The 23736-nt window shown below is 34.7% G+C and overlaps 1 protein-coding gene across 1 annotated transcript; it reads left to right on the top strand.

The window, feature by feature from the left end:
• Positions 1 to 22510: 22510 nt before the first annotated feature.
• On the top strand, positions 22511 to 23480 carry LOC108488266 (zinc finger protein 7-like). Its single transcript, XM_017792554.2, has one exon. The coding sequence runs from the start codon at positions 22769 to 22771 to the stop codon at positions 23366 to 23368; it is 600 nt and encodes a 199-aa protein (XP_017648043.1). The 5' UTR covers positions 22511 to 22768; the 3' UTR covers positions 23369 to 23480.
• The last annotated feature ends 256 nt before the right edge of the window (positions 23481 to 23736 follow it).

Genomic DNA, 23736 nt, shown 5'->3' with positions numbered 1-23736 from the left:
TATTTATAGCCCTCCGAAACGGCGTGGTTTTGGGTCAGATTAAGCCCCAAACGACGCCTGCTTTTGAGCCTCCGACCTGATTGCCCGACCCGCTCCAAGGAGGATCCACGTGTTTTCTACGGAAGGGCTAATTGCACCTTTAGCCCTTCTGCTTTTTTTACGAATTGCAATCAAGTTTTCTTTTAATTATAATTCGGCCCTGTTGTTTTGTTCCGAGTTCATTCTCGGTCCCCACGTCTTGTGACGTTTTAATAGCTGGAAAATTGTGTTTTGGACCCCCTTAGTTTAGCGCGTGTTCAAATAAGTCCCTTTCATTTGTTTTTGTTTCTTTAAAATTTGTCTCAAACTTTCTATTTGCTTTCAATTTAATCCCTACTTATCATTTTAGTATTTTGTTTATTAATTATGTTATCCTTTTACATATATATTTATTATTATACTACCTGTTATTATTAGTATTATCTTTAGGAATATTTTATTATCTTTATCATTATTATTGCACTTATTTCTATTATATATATAATTATTATTTTTCATCCTTTTATAATACATTTATCATTACTGTTTATTATTGATCTTATTATTTTCATTATTATTACTTATTTTTAATGATGTTATTACTTATTTACATATGTGTATATATGTATTTTATGTACATATTATTTCATTACTTATTTTTGAATATATACTATCTTATGTTTATAGTCTTAATACTATTATATATATATATATTTCTTGTATATTACATATATATATTTTAATGTTATATTTTGTATATTATGTATATATTATTATATCTATTTTTATCCCTATTATCTTATTGTTAACACTAGTACATACATTTTATTATATGAATATATATATATATATATATATATATACTTCTATATATAGTATTATTTTCATACGTCCTTATATTTATTATTATACCTATTATTTTCATTATTTTTACTTATCATTTTATTTTAATATTATTACATATATATTTTTCATATATGTTATGTACATGTATTTTCAATATTTATTTTATATATATGTATATATCACATATATTTTAACATTATTAGTCGTATTTTTACTATCTTAGGTATATATTCAACACTTGTATATAGTATATTTCTAACACTATTACTATTCATATATATATATATATATATATATTCTTAATATTATATATTGTATGTATTTTCTTAATTATATGTGTATGTATAGTATGTACGTATTCTTTAATATTATTATGTATTTTTAAATATATGTATATAGATATATATATTAGTACTTATATTAGTACTTATATTTAGTATTATTATGTAAACGTCTTTCATATGTATATACTTTAACACTAATAGTTATGTATATTTTCATCACTTCATGTATATTTCAAATATTATATGTAGTATATTTCCAACATTATTACTAATTATACATATATATGCATAAGTATATATTATGTACATACTCTTAATGTCATTTTTTACATATGTATATTCATTGTGTTCTCGTATTTGATACTATTGTTACATTTAATATCGTGTGCATTGTCATTGTTTTTAATATTATTGTCGTATGTATTATGTGCCTTGATGTATTTCCAACTATTTTCTTTCGTTTCCCGCCCATTTTTATATAGTACCTCGTTGTTCATTATTTTAAAATATTTATTCGTGTTTTTATTTATTTCAATAAGCAAGGCAACGTACCGATTTAAACACTATGTCATCGATTTCATCGCTATGTTGGGTGAATATCAAGTGACTCATGTTAAAACGGTATGTCCTTCTCAAAAATCAAAAAAATTACAAAAAGTGAAAATTCTTGTGTTTCAACTGGATTACGACTAAATGTTACATTGAACTCGTATTTTTGAAAGTCAAGACAACACGTATTTTATAAGATACCAATTTTGGGCGTCGCGAGGGTGCTAATACCTTCCTCGTGCGTAACCGACTCCCGAACCCTAATTCTTTCTCTGGCTTTTCACGTAGACCTAAATTTAGCCTTTATTTTTGTTCGAGAATAAATTTCCTTTTCAAAAAAGACGATTTATTAGGTGTCTGATCACATCTACAAAAAGGATCGGTGGCAACTCCCTGTTTATTTCGAAATCAAACTTCAATTTTCAAGTTTTTAATAAATCGCCACAATTATTGACCGAAAGCAAATTTTACGTCGCTACAGCTGGCGACTCCACTGGGGACCCCTTTTTGAGAGTCGTGTCTGGAATTAAACTTGCGTTGTCAAAATTTTCAAAATTCCTTGTTCAAATTAACATTTAGTCGTGATCCTCGAATGTTTGTTTTCAAAAAAAAAAATCATGCATCGTGTTGTAAATATCTTCTAATTTGTCTTATCTTTCGTTTCTCAGCTCTAAGTTTAGGGTTTTAGTTTTGTAGTTTTAAAATAAATGAAAGGTTTGCAAGTTTCTCCCTACACACCGTGCACGTGCATTTTTTTTGCATAACATGAGCTCTATACCCGGGCTCCACTCCTTTTAAGTGAAAGTAAACGCTACGCCTTCGTGAGTTAACTCGTCCCTCCGCACAGGCTAGTGAATACTTTCGGATTACATATGACTTATGCTTTCGTGAGTTAACTCGTCCCTCCGCATATGCATAAGTAAATGTAATCCCTCGAATTGATCTCGTAAGCCTATGATGGGCCATGACCGAGACTCTGTACTAATCTTAGTAAATGACAGTACAGACGATTCGAGTACCCATCTAGAACCAAAACCGCATATAGTGAACCATACGAGCCATCCAACTAAAACCGTACCGAACTTCCGCTCGTTTAGTAGTCACCAAAATAAGTACACGGGAAAAACACATCTTACCTTCTGTTTCTTTTACATTTGTGTTGTTTAAGCAAGGGAATCGAGTCCACTGGACCAAGTATCTTAATTTGTTAGATTTTCCATAGTTTTTCTCTGTTCATATGTGTTGTGCTAACCAAGTTTGTTTGTTTTTATTCTTATTTTACATCATGCATTATAGGCATCATATTAGGAAGGTATTGACTAGAGATCGGTTGCCAAAAAATGAGTTTCTAATAGAAGAGTCAATTATACAAACAACCAAGAGGAATGCTGCGGTACGAGACTGGTCTCTAAAGACTCAGAAAGAAAGAGAGGATAGTCTAGTAGAGGGATGTATTGCCAATTTGCCCGAGCATATAACTATAAATGTTCGCCAGAATAACCTTGAAGATTTGGTTCGGGTTTGGAATCAGTGGGACTCGGATGCTAGAGGAATCTTCACTGAAAGATATGGGGACATAGCCAACTTGATTACTGTTAACGTAGATGAACGATTGATCCAAGCCATGGTCAGATTTTGGGATCCAGCCTACCAATGTTTTACTTTCAATCAGGAAGACATGACCCCGACTATAGAAGAGTACGCTGCTTTGCTTCGTGTCAAAAACGTACAACCCTATAAGATATATGTGAAAGAACCTAAGCCAATGACCTTCAAGAAAAAGTTAGTGAGATTGACAGACATGACTGACGTGTGGGCCGAAAAATAGATAAAGAAGAAGAATGAAACCATTTGCATCCCATGATCTTGCCTACGAGACTTGGTTCTGAACCATCCCGACATGTTAAAAAGGGTAAATTTGTTCGCTCTGGCCATTTACGATTTGATCATCTTTTCGAAGGTCCTTAGACACATAGAAGTTGCGGTGGTAGATTTCTTCAAAAGATTAAAACAAGGAATCAACCCCGTCCCAACTATCCTGGCCGAAACTTTCAGATCACCGGATGTGTGCAGTTACTCAATGTTTGGATTCTGAGCCACTTCTGAAAAGTAGAGCGCACACCGTTCCATATGTTTTCTAAAACATTCTCCCCGTTAGAAGCTTATCTCAAGAAAGAATGGCCGAAGGAGGTCCCCGAACAACATTGGGTCTCAGTCTTTCAGAATCTTTGCGCCGATGACGTAACTTGGAGAGCCCCGTAGATACACCCGTCAGTTCTGCTATACAAGGTCGGAGATCAAGATTGGGTGCCACTACTCAAGTTATGGGGAGGAGTTGGATATGCTCTGTTAATGGTCCAAAGGCAATTTCTTTCACGACAATTTGTACCTGCCACCGGAGGATTAGCACAATCAGAGTTTGCTTTTGCGGGTGAAGGATATATGAAGAGGGTCCGAGATACTGCAAAGTCTTGGAAGAGAATTCATCGCATGGAATTAGCTCTATATGCTGATACCCTCACCTAAGATTACGACATATGGAGAAAGCAACGGGTGAACATCCAGCAAATCTCGTCGACAAATTACACCGTCCAGAATCCTTTCTCGACAGAAGTGCCATTCGAGCTAGAAATAGCAAGACAGGAATTTGAGCGCAAAAAAGTCAAAATGTTACGGGGCATTAGTATTCTTCAAGAAGAAAATTACCAGTTGAATATCGACGTCCAGATCGAAAGGTCTAAAACCGAGAAAGTACAAAAAGAAGTTGAAGTATTAAGAAATGACTTAAGGAACCTTCATCTGGAAAATAAAAAGTTAAGAGTCACTATCAAGAATAGTGGGTTGGGTAAGTCGTCAACAGAATGGAGAGAAGAATTAAACAATACTAAAGGAGGAATGGAATTTTGAAAAAAGAGGGCAGAGAAGGAGGAGGAAAAGGCTGCACGAGTCATGATAGAATTGAGAAAGAAAAGTGCTGAACACGAAGCTATGTCTACCAAATGGACAACCAGTCAATCTGAACGTCAAAGCTTAAGAGAAAGGGTACGGGATCTAGAAGATGCGTTGCGAGCTTATCAGCAACAATTGGATACTCTCTTAAAAGCCTTGGAAGAAAAGAATGATCAATATGATAGAGACACTCACGCTTATAAAACAGACCTCCAAGAAAGAGAAATGCAACTTGGATTTTTGATCAACAAAATCCGTGAAGCGGCTGTGCACATGGTACAACTATCAGATGAAGCAGAGGATCTCAGTTGCCAATTCCTGCCGAGCCAACAATCGAGCATATCGGAGTTCTTAGAGCGAGTAAAGAAATATAGTGATATAGTTAGGAAGTTTGTGTAATGGCCGAATAAAAAATGGCGAAATGTTTTGTAATGAACTCTTTTGATGAATGAAATGCCTAATAGGGACTATCTCGAGATCAATACCAATTTCTCCCATTTCTTTCATGACTGACATTCATTCAACATTTATTCATTCATTCATTGCATATACATATCCCATAATCATTCGCTAAGGTTAGAATCATATAATTCGCAGTTGCAACACTTCAAATTTGGAACCACGCCATTCGTATAAAACGCGTCGACAAGCTAGAGCAATGGAGGCTGAGTTCAATAAAAGGATCGAAAGGATAGAAAGAGTCCAGAAGGAATTGCAAAAACAACTGGCTAAGTCACAGCAAGAAACGAGGGATTTGATAGTAAGATCTCGAGAGGAATCACTTGAACAAAAGGATCAAATGGCTAGAATGATAGAGATGATGCCAGTTTTGGTCAAAGGAAAAGGACCCATGCAGAACCCCGACAGTATGGAACCTCAATCAAGAATTAATCATGACCAGGATCCACTCTATCCCCCAGGATTCACTCCACCACATGCCCACGTAGCACAAAGAGGGTATACTCAAGGGGAATCTACAGGCTTGGAACAACGACCTATGCCATTTGCTCATCTAGGGCAAGGAACATTTATGTCAAATCCCGGAGCAACCCCTGCCAATCCTGTAGTTCCAGATTTAGATGATCCAGTCGAAATAGCCAAGTTGAAAATAGATGATCACGAGGCTCAAGAGAAGTATAGGAGTTTGGAAGAAAGACTCAAGGCAATAGAAGGCACCGAAGCCTTCTCGGTACTAGGCGCTAAAGAACTCAGTTTGGTACCTGATCTAATTCTGCCTTCGAAGTTCAAGGTGCCCGACTTCGAAAAATACGATAGGACAAGATGTCCAAAAGCATATCTTGTCATGTTTTGCCGAAAAATGACCGGTTACGTGAATGAAGATAAGCTACTTGTACATTGTTTTCAAGATAGTCTTGTAGGATCGGCTCTTCGGTGGTACAACCAACTCAGTAAGGAAATGATCCGATCTTGGAAAGACTTGGCGTTGGCATTCTGTGAGCAGTACAAGCATGTATCAGATATGGTGCCTGATCGGATGACTTTAAAAATGATGGAGAAAAAGCCGTCAGAAACTTTTAGACAATATGAGCAGAGATGGAGGGACGTCTCAGCCCAAGTGGAACCCCCTCTTACAAAAACGGAGATAACCATCCTTTTTATCAACACCTTAAAGACGCCGTTTTATGACAAACTAGTGGGAAGCGCCACGAAGGACTTCACGGATATTGTAATATCTGGTGAGCTTATAGAGAACACCGTCAAGAGCGGTAGAATAGAAGGTCAAGAAAGCTCAAGAAGGGTAGCGCCCACGAAGAAGAAAGAACCAGAAACCCACATGGTGGGAATGAGAGGCCGTTATACCCCTAATCTATATCCAAACCAACCCCGACCTCGAAATTATCCACCTCCAAATTTCTATTATCCTCTTTAAACCTCTTACTACCAAACACCGTCTCCTTACTCTTCTTACCCTGTTTACTCCACAAGTAACCCGAGACCAACCGCCACATTCTCACAAAATACAATACCCACCCAAGGCCAACCCAAAAACGAGCAGAGGCCAGCAAAACCCAATTTCGAGAGACCACAATTTACCCCTACTCCTTTGTCATATGGGGAACTGTACCCAAAACTTTTAGAGAAGCAATTGATATCCCCGCATTATATGGCACCCTTGAGGCCCCCATACCCAAAATGGTACGACCCAAATGCTAGTTGCGTGTACCACGCCGGGAACCAGGGACACTCTACGAAAAACTGCATTGCCTTCAAAAGGAGAGTTCAAGGACTCATCGATGTGGGTATTCTACGATTTGATGGTACTGCGGTACAACCGGGAACCCATTCCCTAACCATACCGAAGAAAATGTGAGCACAGTAGGGAAAGAAGATGAATGGCAAGTCAGAAGATGTGTTTTAGAAATAAGGACGCCTCTACAGAAAATCTGGGAGGCATTGGTTAAGAAGGGATTGCTCTGTCGCCCCGACGATAATCTCAGAAAAAAATGTCAGGTTTTTTATGATTTTCATAAAATTGTAGGGCACGACATTCAATCATGTGAGGAATTTAAAAGGTTACTACAAGACCGGATAGATAATAAGGAGATTGAGATCATTAATGAAGGAGAGGCCAATGAGAGAGAAGTATGTGCCTCTGACAATCAATCGTCAGGTTTTCCATATAGCGCCGATCGACCATTCATAATTTATTACGATGCAAGGAAGGAACCGGTGAAACCAAAAATGATAATTGAAGTACCGTCTCTTTTCCCCTACAAGGATAATAAAGCAGTACCATGGAAATACGACATCAATATCGTCACACCTGAAGAAAAAAAATCCAAAGCTGTAACTGGAAACGTTGGAGAAGTAGGTCATTTCACTCGCAGTGGGAGATGTTATTCAAAAAAAGTCGAACCAGTGAATAGTAATTTGAAACAAAAAAGAAAGGCACCAATGTATGAGGCTGAAACCAAGCACGAAACTCCGTCTGAGCCACAAAAAACTAAAGAACCGGTGGATGAGGAAGAAGCATAGGAATTATTAAAGTTTATCAAACATAGTGAGTATAATGTGGTGGAACAATTGAGCAAGCAGCCAGCACGAGTCTCGGTATTGTCCCTACTGTTAAATTCAGAACCCCACCGGAACGCCTTGTTAAAGGTGTTGAATCAAGCTTACGTGGCAAACAATATATCCGTTGAGAAGCTTGACAGATGGGTGAATAATTTAAACGCGGATAATTTTATTTCTTTTAGTGATGATGAAATACCGCCCAATGATAGAGGCTCTGTGAAAGCATTGCATATCACCACCCGCTGCAGGGGTTACATAATACCAAATGTGCTTATTGACAATGGATCGGCACTCAACGTCATGCCTTTCGCCACACTTTCCAGGATTCTGATGGATTTGTCCTACCTAAGGCCTTCCCATTCCAGAGTAAGGGCATTCGATGGAACAAGACGAGAGGTCATGGGAAAAATTGAGATCCCTCTAGAAGTGGGTCCCTACATATACGATGTCGAGTTCCAGGTTATGGACATTACACCATCATATAACTGCCTTTTGGGAAGATCCTGGATCCATTCTGCCAGAGCGGTCCCATCATCCCTCCATCAAAAGGTGAAATTTATCATGGATGGCTGTTTGGTCATTGTCGAGGGAGAAGAAGACAATGTCGCATCTATCTCTGGTGATGCGCCATATCTTGAAGTAAGCAAAGACGCAGTGGAATGTTCCTTTCGATCCCTTGAATTTGTCAATGCCACTTTTGTCGCTGAGGGAAATAGAATTTCGGTGCCAAAACTGTCGAGAAATACCAGGATGGGTGTCAAGTTGACTGTAGGAAGGGGAGCTCGAGCGAGAAGAGGTTTAGGGAGATATCTACAAGGAATAGTTAGGGCTCTAAAGCCAGTGCACTACAAGGCCCGATACGGTTTAGGGTTCCAGCTGAACATGCGTCAAAGAAGAGGACAGTGGAAGAAAGATCAGGAAAGAAGGATCGCGAGAACCTTAGGCCGAGAACCAGAATGAGAGCCTATGGAATTCCCTCCTTTGTTAAGAACATTTACGTCTGTGGGAATGATATACCCGAGGCAAGATAATGCACAAGGCACAATGTTAATAATCGAAAAGGGTTTTTGGAATATCAGTATAAATGTCATCGACAGAGGAGCTAACGCAAGTAAAGACGTCTCAAGGATACGAATTTGTCCCTTGGGTTTCAGGTTGAACAATTGGACTGCCGAGGACCTTCTTGTAGTTTATAAATCTTCAGAGTAATGCTCAAACGTTAACATTTTGTTATGTCCTTAGATATAATAGAATTATTTTGTAAGAGCCTGCATTCACTCTTTATCATTCAAATGACTATCAATGAAGATGCATTTTGTCATAATCTTTCACATTATCACTAATTTCATAATCATTTTCTCATTTTATAGCCAATCCTTACATTTGCCTCATACCATGCCATAACATTTCGTTTGTTGGTTCCAATACTTGGATGCCTCTCTATAGTTTCCTTTTCCATTCAACTTTCAGGTGCTCAGATGTCAACAGCATGAACAAACCTGTTACGAGTCCTGAAATCAATTTTGAGAAGGTTGTTTGTTTAGGAGAATTCAAGGCCGAAGAAAATGCTAAAAATTATGTCTCGTCTCCTAACTTGCTAAGAATGGTGGAACAAGAGGATGAACAGATTTTGCCTCATCAAGAATCTGTTGAAACAATAAACTTGGGAACTGAAGAAAGGAAGCAAGAAGTGAAGATTGGGACTTCTATTTCAGGGGGCACCAGGCATAATTTGATTGCTTTGCTCCGCGAGTACAAAGATGTATTCGCATGGTCATATCAAGACATGCCAGGATTGGATGAAGATGTAGCGGTCCATAAGCTCCCATTAAAGCCAGGATGCAAGCCCATTCAACAAAAGCTAAGACAGATGAGACCTGAAATGTTGTTGAAGATAAAAGAGGAAGTCAAGAAGCAATTTGATGCTGGCTTTCTACAAGCCTCCAAATATCCAGAATGGGTGGCTAACATAGTCCCGGTACCAAAGAAAAACGAAAAAGTACGAATGTGCGTGGATTATCGTAACTTGAATCGAGCAAGTCCTAAAGATAATTTTCCCTTACCACACATTGATACGTTGGTGGATAACATAGCAAAACATTCATTGTTTTCTTTCATGGACGAATTCTCGGGGTATAATCAGATCAAGATGGCCCCTGAGGATATGGAGAAAACTACCTTCGTAACAATGTGGGGAACATTCTGCTACAAGGTGATGCCATTTGGGTTAAAGAATGCTGGGGCAACATATCATAGGGCTATGGTGACGTTATTTCATGACATGATGCATAAAGAAATAGAGGTCTACGTCGACGATATGATTGCTAAATCCGAGGAGAAGAAGAGCATGTAGTGAACCTGAAGAAATTGTTCGATAGATTGAGAAAGTTTCAGCTAAAGCTCAATCCGGCCAAATGTACGTTTGGGGCTACCTCAGGAAAATTGCTGGGCTTCATTGTCAGTAAAAGAGGTATCGAGGTTAATCCAGATAAAATAAAAGCTATTCAAGAGTTACCACATCCGCGCACGCAAAAGGAAGTCAGAGGATTTTTAGGGAGGTTAAACTACATCGCCCGATTCATCGCTCAACTTACCAACAAATGCGACCCAATCTTTCGGCTTCTTCGAAAACATAACCCGGGAGAATGGAATGAGGAATGCTAGGTGGCCTTTGATAAGATAAAACAATATTTGTCTAGTCCTCCAGTACTAGTACCGCCAACTCCGAGAAGACCATTAATTTTGTATCTGACAGTGTTTAAAAATTCAATGGGTTGCGTACTGGGGCAACATGACGAGTCAGGAAAGAAAGAAAAAGCGATCTACTACCTCAGTAAAAAGTTCACTGAATATGAGGCAAAGTATTCATCCATTGAAAAATACTGTTGCGCTCTGGTTTGGGTAGCTCGGAGACTCAGGCAATATATGTTGTATCATACAACATGGTTAATTTCAAAGCTGGACCCAATAAAGTACATGATGGAATCACCTGCACTCTCAGGAAGAATGGCACGATGGCAGATTTTACTGTCAGAGTATGACATCGTCTATGTGAGCCGAAAGTCGATAAAAGGAAGTGCGATAGCTGACTTTTTAGCAACTCGAATAACGGAGGATTACGAGCCATTGAGATTTGATTTTCCAGATGAAGACTTGATGTGCATTATAGAAAAAGAATGCAAATCACCAAAAGAGAAGTCATGGAAGATGAGCTTTGATGGTGCATCGAATGCATTGAGGAACGGGGTTGGAGCAGTCTTAGTATCGCCAGAAGGGAACCATTACCCACTCACTGCCAGGTTAAACTTCTTCTGTACTAATAACATAGCGGAATATGAGGCATGTATCATGGGACTTCGTGCAGCTATTGAACGAAACGTCAAAAATTTAGAGGTATACGGAGACTCAGCCTTGGTGATTTACCAAATCCGTGGAGATTGGGAAGTGAGAGACTCGAAACTGGTTAAATATAGTGATCTAGTGGCAGAATTGATTAAAGAATTCGAAGAAATAACTTTTAATTACTTCCCACGAGAAGAAAACTAGTTAGCTGATGCCCTGGCCACGTTGGCTTCAATGTTCAAAGCGAGCAGAGAAACTGAAATAATGCCTCTTGAAATGAATACATATGAAGTCCCTGCCCATTGTTTCAGCATTGAAAAGGAGCTAGACGGACGGCCATGGTTCCATGATATCTTAGAATATATCAAGAATCAAAAGTATCCTGAACAAGCAAATGAAAACGACAAAAGAACAACCAGAAGAATGGCAGCGGTATTTGTTCTTGATGGGGACATCCTATACAAAAGAGGAAAAGATCAGGTGCTCTTGAGATACGTGGATGCTGTTGAAGCCAGAAAAATACTTGAAGATATCCATTAAGGAATTTGTGGGACACACGCTAATGGTTTCACTATGGCCAGGAAGATTATGAGACTCGGTTATTACTGGCTGACGATGGAAAGTGACTGCATTAGTTTCGCACGAAAATGCCACAAATGTCAAATTTATGGTGATAAAATTCATGTAGCTCCTTCACCCCTTCATGTCATGACTTCTCCGTGGCATTTTTCTATGTGAGGCATGGATGTTATAGGGCCAATCTCTCCAAAAGCTTCTAATGGACACCGGTTCATTTTTGTGGTCATTGATTACTTCACAAAATGGATAGAAGCCGCATCGTTTGCCAATGTGACGAAGACTACAGTTTGCAGGTTTTTGAAAAAGGAAATCATTTGTCGATATGGTTTGCCTGAAAGAATCATTTCAGATAACGCCTTGAATTTGAACAACAAGATGATGAAAGAAGTGTGTGAGCAATTCCAAATAAAGCATCATAACTCCTCACCCTATTGCCCAAAGATGAACAGAGCTGTTGAAGCAGCCAATAAGAATATTAAAAAGATTATTGGAAAAATGATCGAGACATATAAAGGCTGGCACGAGAAACTACCATTTGCTTTGTATGCATATCGTACATCTGTGCGGACATCTACGGAAGTAACTCCTTTCTCTCTGGTCTATGGAATAGAAGCTGTGCTACCCATCGAAGTTGAGATCCCCTCTCTACGAGTCTTAATGGAATCAAAACTAGAAGAAGCAAAATGGGTTCGAGCTCGATATGACCAGTTAAACCTTATTGAAGAAAAACGTCTGAAGGCAGTTTGCCATGGACAGATTTACCAGAAGAGAATGATCGCAGCCCATGACAAGAAAGTACGGCCAAGAGAATTCCACGAAGGAGAACTCGTGCTGAGAAAGATTCTCCTAATACAAAAAGACTTCCGAGGAAAATAGACGCCAAACTGGGAAGGTCCATACGTCGTAAAGAAGGCATTCTCGGATGGAGCTTTGATTCTCACCGAGATAGATGGGAAGGAGTTACCGAATCCAGTGAACTCAGATACTATAAAGAAATATTATGCTTGAAAAAGGAAACCAAGATGAAAACCCGAAAAGGGCATCCTAAAAAAAAAAGAAAAAAAGGGGTGATCAAGGTGAAAACCCAAAAAGGGCGTCTTGATTAACAAAAAAAGAATAGGATGAAAACCCGAAAAGGGCATTCTAATGAAGCAAGCACTAGCTTAAAAAGCAAGGCATTTTGAACGGTGGGTCAAATAGTGAGACTACCGTATTTGAAGCATTTCTGAAAGCTCGAAATCTTTTACGCAAGAAACCATGCTCGAAAAGATTCTTGATTGAGGAACGTGGAAGAGTTCATGCATTGAATATCTAGAGCATTTATATTCGTTGAATACAATCCCTTTTCTCTTTATGACACTCTTTTACTATCATTGGTTAACTTTCTTTGTTTGCTACATTTGAAATGAATAAATGTGAGGTATCCTTTTGTCCTTACCTGACCATTTTCATGCATCTCATTATGTGGTTCATTTACATGATAAATAGTGAAATGACATACTCTAAACAAAAGAAATGTTAAGCATTACCCGAGTAAGAATTTAATAAGTACAAGAATCTCAAAGTAAGGACAAAGTTCAACCAGGGGCAAAAGAGTGATATTTGAGAAACATTGATTACTCGTGAAACTTGAGGACGGGTACAGGGCCTAAAGAGGAAGTCAGGAGCCGAAGTAATGAATGCAGATCATCACGAAAATCGTGATGAAAAAGGGATATATGACAAACATGCCTAAAGCTCATAGCTTAATCATGTAGGCATAAAATCATTTACGACAAACATGTGCATATCATGATAATATCATGCATGACATATACAGGTACTCCAGTAGAGCAAGAGGATGTGATGATAGCTGAAAAGACACATGGGTTCCTCCAGATGACATGTTTTGGTATTCTGATGTTTTACTTTTGCTTTTCAAATTCAACTCATATTGCGAGAGGTGAGTTGAGCCTCAAGGCCCGCTGAGGTATTTTCAATTTCTGCTTCTGCTTTTCAAAAAAATCAACTCATGTTGCGAGAGGTGAGGTGAGTTGAGCCTCAGGACACGCTGAGGTAATTTCAATTTATGTTTGTCAAAAAAATCAACTCATATTGCGAGAGGTGAGTTGAGCCTCAGGGCACGCTGAGGTATTTTCGGTTTCTGCTTTCCAATTTCTGCTCTTCAAAAAAAAAATCAACTCATATTGCGAGAGGTGAGTTGAGCCTCAGGACACGCTGAGGTAATTTCAATTTCTGTTTGTCAAAAATCAACTCATATCGCGAGAGGTGAGTTGAGCCTCGGCTCACATGTTGAGGTCTTTTCAATTCTGTTTTTCAATTTCTGTTCATCAAAATCAACTCATATTGCGAGAGGTGAGTTGAGCCTCGAGGCATGCTGAGGTATTTTCAATTAATGTTTTTTCAATTTATGCTTTTCAAAAATCAACTCATATTACGAGAGGTGAGTTGGGCCTTAGGTCACATGCCGAGGTATTTTCAAAATCTGTTTTGCAAATTCTGTTTTCAAAAATCAACTAATATTGCGATAAATGAGTTGAGCCTTTGCTCACGTGCTGAGCTATTTTCAATTTCTATTTTTTATGGGTCAATTCATATTGCGAGAAATGAGTTGATCTCAAGATCACATGTCAAGTAAAGAATAAATATTAGAGCTAATGGAAGACACCAGATTTAGTCTCCCTGAAGTTGCAGCGGGGCTGATCAAAGATACCAAATCTTGCCTTTCTAAAGTTGCAGAAGATCCAAACCTTATCTCACTAAAAGCGATAGAAGAACAAAGTGAAGCTGTAGAGCTTATCTTTCTAAAGTTACAGTGAAACAGATTGAAGCTAGGAACCTCATACCCCTAAAGATGCGAGCAGATTGAAACTACAAGTCATATCGAAAGATGCAATGGATTGAACCAAAGCTACAATACGGTGGACTGGAAAGAGACTACCTGAACAAGAATAGCACCAAAGAAGTCAAGGCTCAGTAAGACCAGACAAAATTGGCCTCTCTTTATGTCTTTGCTCTATTCCCGTTACACAACAATAAGCAAAGAATGGCAGCTGTTGTAGGCCAATTTTGGCCTGTTTACAATCAAAACCAAATGACCCATTTAAATTGCCCAGGCCCAAATACAAATACCCAAAACCCATTTACAACCCAAAACCCAAACTAACCTAAACACTTAAACCCAACACCAACCCAAAACAGTGAAGCCCGATAGGCCCAAAACTCTAAAAATTTTGGAAAGCCAGAAACCCTAGGGTTTCTGGCGCCGTTGCCCCATGTGCACCTGACACTACTCCACCATGCTAGCCACCACGCCCCGCGCGTGCTGAGCCATCACACACCCCATCGTCCGTGCCCATTCCCTGCAATCAGACAAGACAGAAGCAATAAAAAAAATAGGTGAAAAAGGGTTATAAAAACCCAAATCAAAAACTGTAACAGGGGGGCTCTTTCTTTCTTTTTTTTTTCGGCTAGATCAATTCGACTATTGCTATCAATACAAAAACAGTGTGTTTCCAGAATATAGAAAGAATAATCTCCACAATATTAAAAATCAGATTCAGCAACAAATCGCAGACACGAAAGGTTTATTTTTTCTTTCTTTTCTTTGAAATCACGCATATATTGATAAGTGTTTCATTTTTCTTATAGATACACATAAAATATATTAACAGATACCAAAAAATAAAAAGCAAAAAAGCAAAAAAAATAAAAAAAATAAAAAAATAGATGGCGCCGGCAACGGTCCAGTGACGGACCGGTGATCGGCCCCTTAGCCGGAGTCCTCCCTTCTCCCTCTTCTCTCTTTCCCTCTCTTCTTCTCTCCCTTTTTTTTTCTTTCTACCCTCACAAATGAATTTTTTTCTGAAATTGGGCTTATTTATAGCCCTCCGAAACGGCGTCGTTTTGGGGGCTGTACTTAAGCCCCAAAATGACGCCGTTTTGAGCCTCCGACCTGATTGCCCGACCCGCTCCAAGGAGGATCCCCGTGTTTTCTACGGAAGGGCTAATTGCACCTTTAGCCCTTCCACTTTTTTTACGAATTGCAATCAAGTTTTCTTTTAATTATAATTCGCCTGTTGTTTTGTTCCGAGTTCATTCGGTCCCCCAGCTGCTTGACGTTTTAATAGTGGCAAATTGTGTTTTGGACCCCTTAGTTTAGCGTGTTCAAATAAGTCCCTTTCATTTGTTTTGTTTCTTTAAAATTTGTCTCAAACTTTCTATTTGCTTTCAATTTAATCCCGCTTATCATTTTAGTATTTTGTTTATTAATTATGTTATCCTTTTACATATATATTTATTATTATACTACTGTTATTATTAGTATTATCTTTAGGAATATTCTATTATCTTTATCATTATTATTACACTTATTTCTATTATATATATAATTATTATTTTTCATCCTTTTATAATACATTTATCATTCTGTTTATTATTGATCTTATTATTTTCATTATTATTACTTATTTACATATGTGTATATACGTATTTTATGTAGATATTATTTTATTACTTATTTTTGTATATATACTATCTTATGTTTATAGTATTAATACTATTATATATATATTTCTTGTATATTACATATATATATTTTAATGTTATATTTTTGTATATTATGTATATATTATTATATCTATTTTTATCCCTATTATCTTATTGTTAACACTAGTACATACATTTTATTATATGAATATATATATATACTTTTATATATAGTATTATTTTCATACGTCCTTATATTTATTATTATACCTATTATTTTCATTATTTTTACTTATCATTTTATTTTAATATTATTATCTATATATTTTTCATATATGTTATGTACATGTATTTTCAATATTTATTTTATATATATATGTATATATCACGCATATATTTTAACATTATTAGTCATATTTTTACTATCTTAGGTATATATTCGAACACTGTATATAGTATATTTCTAACACTATTACTATTCATATATATATATATATATATTCTTAATATTATATATTGTATGTATTTTCTTATTATATGTGTATGTATAGTATGTACGTATTCTTTAATATTATTATGTATTTTTAAATATATGTATATATATATATATATATATATATTAGTACTTATATTAGTACTTATATTTAGTATTATTATGTAAACGTCTTTCATATGTATATACTTTAACACTAATAGTTATGTATATTTTATCACTTCATGTATATTTCAAATATTATATGTAGTATATTTCCAACATTATTACTAATTATACATATATATGCATAAGTATATATTATGTACATACTCTTAATGTCATTTTTTACATATGTATATTCATTGTGTTCTCGTATTTGATACTATTGTTATATTTAATATCGTGTGCATTGTCATTGTTTTTAATATTATGGTCGTATGTATTATGTGCCTTGATGTATTTCCAACTATTTTCTTTCGTTTCCCGCCCATTTTTATATAGTACCTCGTTGTTCATTATTTTAAAATGTTTATTCGTGTTTTTATTTATTTCAATAAGTAAGGCAACGTATCGATTTAAACACTATGTCATCGATTTCATCGCTATGTTGGGTGAATATCAAGTGACTTGTGTTAAAACGGTATGTCATTCTCAAAAATAAAAAAAAACTACAAAAAGTGAAAATTCTTGTGTTTCAACTGGATTACGACTAAATGTTACATTGAACTCGTATTTTTGAAAGCCAAGACAACACGTGTTTTATAATATACCAATTTTGGGCGTCGCGAGGGCGCTAATACCTTCCTCGTGCGTAACCGACTCCCGAACCCTAATTCTTTCTCTGGCTTTTCACGTAGACCTAAATTTAGCCTTCGTTTTTGTTCGAGAATAAATTTCCTTTTCAAAAAAGACGATTTATTAGGTGTCCGATAACATCTACAAAAAGGATTGGTGGCGACTCCCTGTTTATTTTGAAATCAAACTTCAGTTTTCAAGTTTTTAATAAATCGCCACAATTAGCGACAGAAAGCAAATTTTACGTCGCTACAGGATATATCAATTATTAGGCTAGAATTTATGTAGACATCAAATTATTTATTCATCTTGATGATGAGCCGATTTACACTTTATCTTGTTCGAGTCAGTTTAACATTGATTTTAAGGAACACTTTTGTACCAAAAAATATTTTTGAGCAAAATTAAAATTTTTATTTATATTTATAGTTAAAAAATACTTTTACAAATCATTTTTGTCTCAAAAGTACTTTTTAAATATTTAAAACATCTTATTTAACAATACTTTTATTTTAAAAGTATTTTTATTCAAAATTACTTTTAAAAATAATGTTAAACTGACTCTTCATCTATGATATCATTATTCATGTACAAGCCCTTCAATGTTGCGTTTAAAATTTTTTCCATTGGTGTCTGAAAATCGAGGTGAGGGATGATGATTCAGTTGGACACCCATTGCAAAAAACTCCACCCTATAATTATAGACAATCGGCCTGAGGAATGCAGTTGCCTGGATGCTACGGATGATGGATAAAATTTTACATTTTTATTTGTTTAATTCATTAGACAAACTTGATGTATGTTTTTAGTTAATTCATTTTTACAAATCAATTAACTTGATTTTTTGAGATATCATATGGATCTACAAATATTAACAAATTAAAAAAATATAGTTACATTACTTTTGAATTAGATGACATTGTCATATCATCACATTACATTTTACATAAAAAGACTCATAGCACTAGAAAACTACTAGCAATCCTTTCAACCATGTCATATGAGTGTCTCAAGTTCATCGATGATATTGCTTTATGTTCGACATTAACTAAATTAATTAGTTTGATCATCCTTGTGATTTCAAAAATATTGTCAAAATTCTAAAAAAAAAAAAAAACGTTATTTACTCTTTGAATGATAATAAAAATTGTTCATGGGTAGTGTAACTCAACTAACCCAGTTAACCCAACTCGTTTTAGAATGGATTTAAGACAACTCAAGCTAAGCTAAGCCAACCCAACCCAAGATTAAAAAAGATAAGCCTAAGCACATTCTTAAATGAGTCAGGTCGATTGAGTTGGCTGAGTTACATAACCTATAAAAGCATGAATACTTCTTATTACCATTCAATGAGTAAATAACAATTCTGTTTTTAAATTTTGGCAATGATTCCGAAACCACATTGGTGCTCGAATTGGTTTGACTAATTAATTTCCAGTTTGAATGGTTTAACCGGTTCAAAACAAATAAATAATATTAAAAATTTATAAAAATCAACTCCACTTCCAATTCAATCGAATTTTTAGCCCAATTCGACTAGTCTGTGTTGGTTCGCAAGTTAATTGATTTTTTTACCTCTCACTATATAGATACCCTAGTCGATTCTTAGTCTAGCTAGATTTAGACAACATTAAATTTTAAAATTTTTATACATTTAAAATTATATTTTGAATTTTAAAAAGTTTTATTTTCTTCATAATTATATATTTTAAAAATATTTTAAATGTATATGCTTTTATTTAAAATATGAAAAATATATTTTAACTTTTTATCTACTTTTATGGGGTAAGAATCAAATTTACATAAAACTAAAAAAATATTTTACCTTTTCTGTAATAGCTACTAATAATAAAAATAGATGAAGAGATACGATTTTAAATAAAAAAATACAGGTCCTCAATTTTTAAAATTAAAATATAAGGATTAACTTTTAAATTTAAAAGAGCAGAGACAACTTTAACAAATTTAAACCTATTTTATAAATAATGTTGTAAAGTAAAAGGTTACGTGGGAAAATAATAAAATTACCGTAAAGAGATGAAAATCTAATTTGATTAGATGAGTGTAGTGCTCAAATTTCTGACTCAGGATTCCAACACCACAAACAATTATTTATTTAATTGATCACAAAGAAGCTCCATGATCTAAGTTGCTTCTTTGCACCCCTATGTGGACTAAACCTAGCATTTTTACATTTAAAATTTGATTTGATGTTACTTTGAACAAATTTTTTTTTACTACTTTTCTTTTTACATTAATAATACATATGAAAATTTTAATTACGAAAATGGAGTAAAAACAAGATTATTTACAAGAATAATTCTCCTTGAACAATAAAAATTCACGTTCTCAATGTGTCAAATAACATAATTTATAAAATTTGATAAAAATAAATAAAAATATTTTGATTATAAAACCATTTTTTCCCTTAAATTTTTATTTATTTTATAATTTTTAAAGGTATAATGAAATATTTGTACTCCAACATTATAAAAATTTATTTTAGTCATTCATTTAATATTTCCTCTTTTAATTTTAAAATTTATGTTTTTATTAAATAACTCCAAAATGGATAAAAATTAACATTTTTTAACTTTGATGATGTGACATACACGTAAATGACATGTCAATATTTAATTAATTTTTAAAATTAAAAAATTAAAGTTTCCATGTCAGCCACGTGGCAATCCACGTGTATGCCACGGTAACAAAATTAATAAATATTAATTTTTTCATCCATTTTAAGGTAATTTAATAAAAAATACAAATTTAATGGCTAAAAAAGATAAAAAATTAAATAGAAGGTTAACTTTGTAAAGTGGGAAGGACAAATATATTATTATGCCTCTAATAACAAATATAAATATTAAAAAAAGAGAGTAAAATTTGACAGGGGAAAGAGGGGGTGCCGCCTTCGTGGTTGGCGACACCCATTTATAATTAAAATTTTATTTATTTGATTAAAATATTATTTTTTATAAATAAAATCGCTTGACATATAAACGAATTCAACTTTTACATACTGTTTAAAACAATCTATTTCTGTAAATAATTTATTTTTCAACCTCATTTTCATAAATTTTTTTAGATATTATTAATGGAAAAACCCCTACTTTTGTTTTATTCAAAGCAACCAATTGAAACATATAAGAGATCTTGCCTTTTAATGGCCTTTTTATAAAATACTCAAAACTTTTTATTATTTATGAAAGTGACTCATTTTAAAAATTATGTACGTAAATGACTCATTTTGAACAGTAAATTTTGGTGACGCCATTGCTATTGGAGTCACTGCCTTCAACTTTTGAAAAAGAAATTTTTTTTTGAGTGTCGCCGTCGCCATTGGTGGTACCGGACTGAAGTATAATTATATAAAACGTTAAGGAACCTAATGAAGCAATTACCCTTTTGGATTAGATGATGTCCCACTAATTAAGTGCTTTTAAACTTTTGATCTATTTGCACGTTAAATTTGTCTTCTTTTGAATTTAAATTTAAATAACCCTTAAAAACATAAAAATAACAAAAACAAACCCTTTTTCAAATTTTATTATTATTTTTAAAAATAATAAACTTAAAAATTATATAAAATTATTATTTAAATTATCCAAATATATCCCTCGTGACAAGTTTGTCTCTCTATGATACAGATTAAATACACATGATTTAAATTTTAAATAATAAAATCTATATTTAGAATTAATCATATATTGATTTCTGATCCAAACCTATCTCAATATGATTTTGATACCTGAATCTTAATTATATATTAGATTATGAAATATAAATAAAAATTTATAAAAAAATTATATCAAAATCAAGTAAAATGTTAAATGAGATGATTAAATTAAAATTTAAAAACAATGTGTTAGAAGTTAAAATTTTATGATAGTATTATTTTGTTTGAAACATAAAAATATAGAAACACCTTCACATTAATATTTATTATTTTATAAAATAAAATCTTTTAATAAATTTCAAATTGACTTGTTATTTAATTGATTCGTTTTATATATTAACCTTTACGGTCAAGTCCTTTATTTGTATTATTATCGTCATCATCAGACTGAAAATTTGCTCCTGCATGATAAAAGAAGCAGTGATCATCTTCGTTTATCAATCAAGTTTTTTTATTATTAAATTTGGAGAAGAATTGAACTCAAACGAGCCTTAAGTTTACTTAGAAGAGTTGATAAAACTGTAATTAATGGAACAGGCATAAAATTTATAATTGGCAGTCAAACTTTGAAAGTCTACATAAGTAGCTAGATCAACTTAATTTTTAATTTCTATATGATATACACATTGATTGTGCTCGTTCAAAACCGACAAAACTGAACCAAAAAGGATGGGAACTAGACAGTTATGGTGAATCATTGAATGCCATTGCCCATCCCATTTTCACTCCCAAAATGGCGAGTTTTCTTGTATCCATAAATACGACACAACTAGAAAATATTAATACAACATTCCATCTGCAATATTATACATGATGCAAGGTGTGGTCCATAATTTGCCAAGTCTTTCGATAAAATTTGACAAGTATGGCATCGGTAACAGAGCATATGATGCTTAGCAACATTTGTGACCCACAATTTTTAAATAGTGGGATTGAATTCTATCATCTTGCAATCGGCTTTTTATGCTTCCAGTTTTCTTTGTATGCTATATAGCTTTTTACCCTAATTTTGTCATATTTAATGTTTGGATAACTAAAAGAAAAAGCTTGTCCATACGTTGTGTGATCAAGATAGGATTCTAACTTACTTTATGTTTAAATGGAAGAGTTTCATTTCACTATCACTTCATCTATGATAGTAATTCCCAATTGGAGTCCACTTATTCCAACAGGGTTAATGTTGTGGGTTGAAAGAACTAGTGCTGTCTTTTATGTTACACAATCGACAATTGCATACGGATGCAAATATGTGTTTCAGACAATGATTGATGGAGACACAACATGAATTTAACTCTCAATGATTTGACTATTTAATGCCACTTTCCTTTTTTTCTTTTTCTTTTTCTTTTTTGTTAGTTAATCTTCCTTTATCTCCTCCTCGGTAAACAAGGGTAAGGTTTGGTTTCCTCAAATTAATTCATACAAGAGGAGAATCATGTAGTTGATGCAACAATAATGGGTGTTAGAAAAAGTTGAAAACGATAATCATGAAATCCTAAGTTTTTTTTTTTTAAATGGTCAGCACTAATATTATATATAGTTGACATAAGCATTGTTCAAGCATCACCAGAGGGGAAACTCAGGAAAAAAATTGATATTCGAATTTTAATTTTAATTCCATTCCATTAGATATCGGCCACGTCTTTTCCTAACTCCTATTTAACCACATCTCTCTATCAGAAACTTCTTGTACACAAACCCTTTCTGATCATTGAGAATCTTTGGCCTATGACTTTCTCGAGGAACGAAGAAATAAACGATGCAGATATTGAGATCCCAACTCTATATCTATATCAAAGCGGAGGTGAAAACACGGAAAGAGGCGGGGCAGATGATAACTTGGGGGATTTATTGAGTTTGGGGCTCAACAGACGGGAGGCCGCAACGAGCGGAGAGTGTGATAAAGAATCAAAGTCTGCAATTGCAAGCAACAAAGTGTTTTCATGCAACTTTTGCATGAGAAAGTTTTATAGTTCTCAAGCATTGGGAGGCCACCAAAACGCACACAAGAGGGAAAGAGGGGCAGCCAAAAGGTTCCAACCTCACAAAACGGGGCTTCCAGTCAATCCAATGGGGTTTCGATCACTTAGGGTACTGCAGCCTCATTCTGTGGTTCACAAGGCTGTAAGATCAGAAGGGTCTTCAATGGTAGCAAGGTTTAGTGATTCCAGCAGGCCTTGGTTTGGAGTTGCTGGTGGGACACCCTTTTTGGGTGAAAAACCAATGGCTGCGATTTGGCCTGGAAGCTTCCGACTTGAAAATTTGCAAAATCAAAAACCTCAACTTGATGCAGATTCCCAAAAGCTTGACTTAAATCTGAGGTTATAAAAAGTTTTACTCTGAGATTATATCTAGTTGTTACATATAACTGTTTTATCTCACTTATTGAACATTGACCCTTTTTCCCTTAAAATATGAAGGCTTTGTTATCTTTGTTTAATATATGTTTCATATATGCTCATCTTTTCTCCAAAAATCCTTCTCAATCATTAATAATCAAAACTATATGATATAGGTGGCAAAATAAACCCGAGTTTGAAAGCTTCGTCCATGCCGATTCGAGCTTAAGAAAATCCGAATTCATAATAGATTCGAACCTAAAAAACCTCGAGTCTAATAAAACTTGAGCCCGTAACAACTTCAAGTTCAAGACTGAAATAAATCTGTCCCAAAGTCAAAAAAGGTCCGACTTTACA

The sequence above is a fragment of the Gossypium arboreum genome, chromosome 10 (genome assembly GCF_025698485.1).
Source record: "Gossypium arboreum isolate Shixiya-1 chromosome 10, ASM2569848v2, whole genome shotgun sequence".
Taxonomy (NCBI): domain Eukaryota; kingdom Viridiplantae; phylum Streptophyta; class Magnoliopsida; order Malvales; family Malvaceae; genus Gossypium; species Gossypium arboreum.
This window is presented reverse-complemented; position numbering and strand designations above follow the sequence as displayed.

What these genes read in the sequence shown, in the direction of transcription:
- LOC108488266 (XM_017792554.2), top strand. Translation starts at nt 22,769, where the DNA reads ATGACTTTCTCGAGGAACGAAGAAATAAACGATGCAGATATTGAGATC.